Source organism: Mercurialis annua, linkage group LG1-X, assembly GCF_937616625.2.
Source record: "Mercurialis annua linkage group LG1-X, ddMerAnnu1.2, whole genome shotgun sequence".
NCBI classification, from domain to species: Eukaryota; Viridiplantae; Streptophyta; class Magnoliopsida; order Malpighiales; family Euphorbiaceae; genus Mercurialis; species Mercurialis annua.
Window position 1 is genome coordinate 33,320,858 of NC_065570.1, and position 4,037 is coordinate 33,324,894.

The 4,037-nt window shown below is 33.0% G+C and overlaps 1 protein-coding gene across 1 annotated transcript; it reads left to right on the forward strand.

Annotated features, from left to right (window-relative positions):
* Positions 1 to 1,922: 1,922 nt before the first annotated feature.
* Positions 1,923 to 3,368, forward strand: LOC126668335 (uncharacterized). The gene is made up of 2 exons (XM_050361544.1): positions 1,923 to 3,147; positions 3,202 to 3,368. Exons 1-2 carry the CDS (start codon positions 1,923 to 1,925, stop codon positions 3,366 to 3,368), a joined length of 1,392 nt encoding a protein of 463 aa, XP_050217501.1.
* The last annotated feature ends 669 nt before the right edge of the window (positions 3,369 to 4,037 follow it).

Consider the following 4,037-nt stretch of genomic DNA (forward strand, 5'->3'; position numbering starts at 1 on the left):
AAACGTTTCGCCTTTTTAACAAGTTAAGCAAAACGTTTACAAACGTTACGAAACAAATCCAAACGTTTCACCTTTTTAGAGATTTAAACCAAACGATTACAAACGTTACGAAACAAAACCAAACGTTTAAAACGTTACGAAACAAATCCAAACGTTTAACGTTTTTAGCGATTTCAGCCAAACCCGTACAAACGTTACGAAACAAAATCAAGCGTTTCACCTTTTTAGCAATTTAAGCCAAACGTTTACAAACGATCCGAAACAAATCCAAGCGTTTCACCTTTTTAGCCATTTTAGCCAAACGTTTACCAACATTCTGAAACAAATTCAAGCGTTTCATCTTTTTATGAATTTAAGCCAAACGTTACGAAACAAATCCAAGCGTTTCACCTTTTTAGCAATTCAACCCAAATGTTTACAAACGTTACGAAACAAATCCAAACGTTACACCTTTTTAGCGATTTAAGACGAACGATTACAAACGTTACGAAACAAAACCAAACATTTTACCTTTTTAGAAATTTAAGCCAAACGTTTACAAACATTATGAAACAAATCCAAACAGTTCCCCATTTTAGCGATTTAAGCCAAACGTTTAAAACGTTTTTGAAACAAATACACACAAAATAGAGAAAGAAAAACGAATTGCAAAAAATAAATGGTAAAGAAGAAAATATATACAATTATAATGATAAAATAAATTTTAGCATAATATTTAAAGACTTTTGTGACAAAATTTATTTTGCAGCAATTAATTAAAATTATATAATGTTGTGATGATTAAATACTGTGTCAAATATTTTTGTCACTATAGAAATTAATTGTGTTTGTTGTGACAATGGATTTTGACAAAAACCGTTTTGTCACTGTATATTAAAAATACAGTTATTATGATAAAATAAATTTTATCATAATATGTAAAAATATTGTGAATAATTTTATTTTCCAGCAATTAAGCGAAATTAAATGATATTGTGATTAATATATGTTTCGTCACTATGAAATTGGAAAAAAATTAATGATAACAGGATTAAATGGGTTATGAAATTATATTTTATTTTGATAAAAAAAGGTATGTGACAATTAAGATTCAAATATCCAAATTAGGTTAACTTCTTATCTTATGAAAGCACTCTTCATTAGGGAAAAACTTTTTTTGCTGAATATTGACCCCACACTACCGCATCAATTCCATACGTTGTACTTCTCACGCCGCCACACTTTCATTGATTCTGTGTTTGTTGCTGCTTATTTGTCCAGGTATTTTTTAACTTAAGAAAAAAGACTAAATTGATTAATGTAGGATGAATTTCACATTCAAATTGCTTATTTGTTCAATTGATAATTTAAATTTTCAATTGATTCGTACAAACTCGAGGTAGGGCTTCAAACTCGACAAATTATCACCTATTCTCGAGTTTTTATCTCAGTAAAAACAACAACTCGAGGTTAGGCTTCCATTTCGTCGAGTATTAAAACTTACATCAAGTTTGTGCTTAAACAGAGATAAAAAAAGTCGAGTTAAGGATGTAACTCGTCGAGTCTTAAGCATGACATCGAGTTTTAACATTACAAGAGACGTATAAACTCGAGTAACATGTAAAAGTCGTCGATTATATAGCCTTACCTCGAGTATGTTTATAACTGAAATGTCATGAAATTTCTAAGGTATAATAACCTATGCAAGTTTCAACAGAATTTCTGGCTAATAATACCTCATTAGAGAGGGTCTTCAACCTTTTTAACAGTAACCCTAAACAAGTGTTAGTCTTGTTTCAGAACCGCAGGTAGTTCAGGGAAAGAAATTGGGGATAAGTTTAAAATAGCTAACGATATCTGATTTGTAATGGGTAAGTTTTAATTATATTTTCAATTGATTGATTTGTACCAAATATTGATGTTGCCTAATATATTATTTTGGAATGAAAGGGACGCCATCAGACAAAAGTTGGATGAAGTCGTACCGATTTAGTTTATGTTATATTCAAGGGGTCAAAAAATTTCTGAATATTGCAAAAGACTTTACTGATTCAAATGGCAGAGTTCGATGTCCATGCAAGAACTGCATCAATATTTATTTGAAGCCATTGCAAGAAGTCAAAATGGATCTATATCAATATGGAATTAGTGAAAACTACACAAATTGGGTGCACCATGGTGAGACTTCTCAACCTCGTAATAGTTTTGATGGCTCTATTTATTCGGACAATGAATTGGAGAATAGTGGAAATGATGTTTCAGAAATGTTAGATGATATGTGTAATGCAACTTTTATGAACACCGACATGGAAGACAGACTTGCCAATCAAGATAATAACATGCTAGAAGGAGAAGTAGCAAAATTTGCTAAATTGTGGAATGATTCTCATTGTGAACTATATCCTAGAAGTCAAAAATATTCAAAGCTCTCTTTTTTTCTTAAGATGATTAATATCAAAGCACTCACAAATTCTAGTAATAAGTCATTTTTTCCGAATTTGGAGTTGTTCAAGGATGCACTGCCGAAAGGAGAAACCCTTCCAAGCTCAAGTTATGAGGTTAAAAAATTGATGCGTGATTTAGGACTCCGTTACGTAACTATTGATGCTTGTGTAAATGATTGTGTGCTATTTTGGAAGGAAAATGAAAATGTTGACACGTGTCCAACTTGTAAGGCCTCTAGATGGGAATTAGGTTTCGGTAAACGCAAGAAGGTTGCTCAAAAAGTTCTTAGACACTTCCCTTTAGTACCTAGACTTCAGAGGTTATTTATGTCTAAAGATACTGGTGAAAATATGAGGTGGCATAAGGAGAAACATGTAGATGATGATACGATTAGACATCCAGCTGATGCTACGGAATGGAAAGATTTTGACCAGAAATATGCTTGGTTTGGCAAAGATGCTCGTAACGTGCGACTTGGGCTTGCTAGTGATGGATTTAACCCTTTTGGAAATATGAGCACGAGTTATAGCATGTGGCCGGTGATTGTGACGCCATATAACTTACCACCATGGAAATGCATGAAGGAGAATTTGTTGATGTTATCTTTGCTTATTCCTGGTAAGGAATCTCCTGGAAATAATATCGATGTATATTTAAGGCCATTAATTTATGAGTTTAAAGAGTTATGGGAGACCGCTGTGACAACATATGATGCATATAGCGGTAAGAATTTTCAATTACATGCTGCATTATTATGGACAATAAATGACTTTCCAGCATATGGAATGTTATCTGGATGGAGCACAAAAGGAAAATTGACATGTCCTGTGTGTAATAAGTGGACGTGTTCGCTAACATTAAAAAAATGGAGTGAAGCAATGTTACATGGGTCATCGGAGATATTTACATGCCCAACATTCTTGGAGAAAAAGCAGAAAATTTGATGGCAAACCAGAGCACAGGTCAAAGCCTTAAGAGTTTCCAGGAGATGAAGTTCTAAGGCAATTAGATTTGCTTCCTAAAGCGTGCACGTGGTCATGAAGATCTTGGACAAAGAGAAGTATATTCTTTGAATTGCCTTACTGGAAAACATTAAAATTACGTCATAATTTAGATGTAATGCATATTTAGAAGAATATATGTGAAAATATATTGGGTACGTTGATGAATATTGATGGAAAATCTAAGGATAACATTAAGGCTCGAATGGATTTAGAAGCAATGGGTATAAGAAAAGAGTTACATTTACAGCAAAAAGGAAATAAATTTCTTATGCCACTTGCTTGTTATACATTACCGAAGCCTGAAAGAAGAAAGTTTTGCGAATGGTTGCAGTCAATCCGGTTGCCAGACGGATATGCTTCAAATCTCTCTCGATGTGTAAGTGTTCAGGACTACAAAGTTATGGTGATGAAAAGCCATGATTATCATATATTCTTGCAACGGTTACTTCCAGCATCAATTTGTGGGTCTTTGCATAGTGAGGTTTACACTGCATTATCAGAGTTGAGCTCTTTCTATAAGGAGCTTTGTTCGAAGAGTTTAAAAAGATCTACAGTTAAAAAGTTGCAGAGAGATATCATTTTGATAATATGTAAACTTGAGATGATATA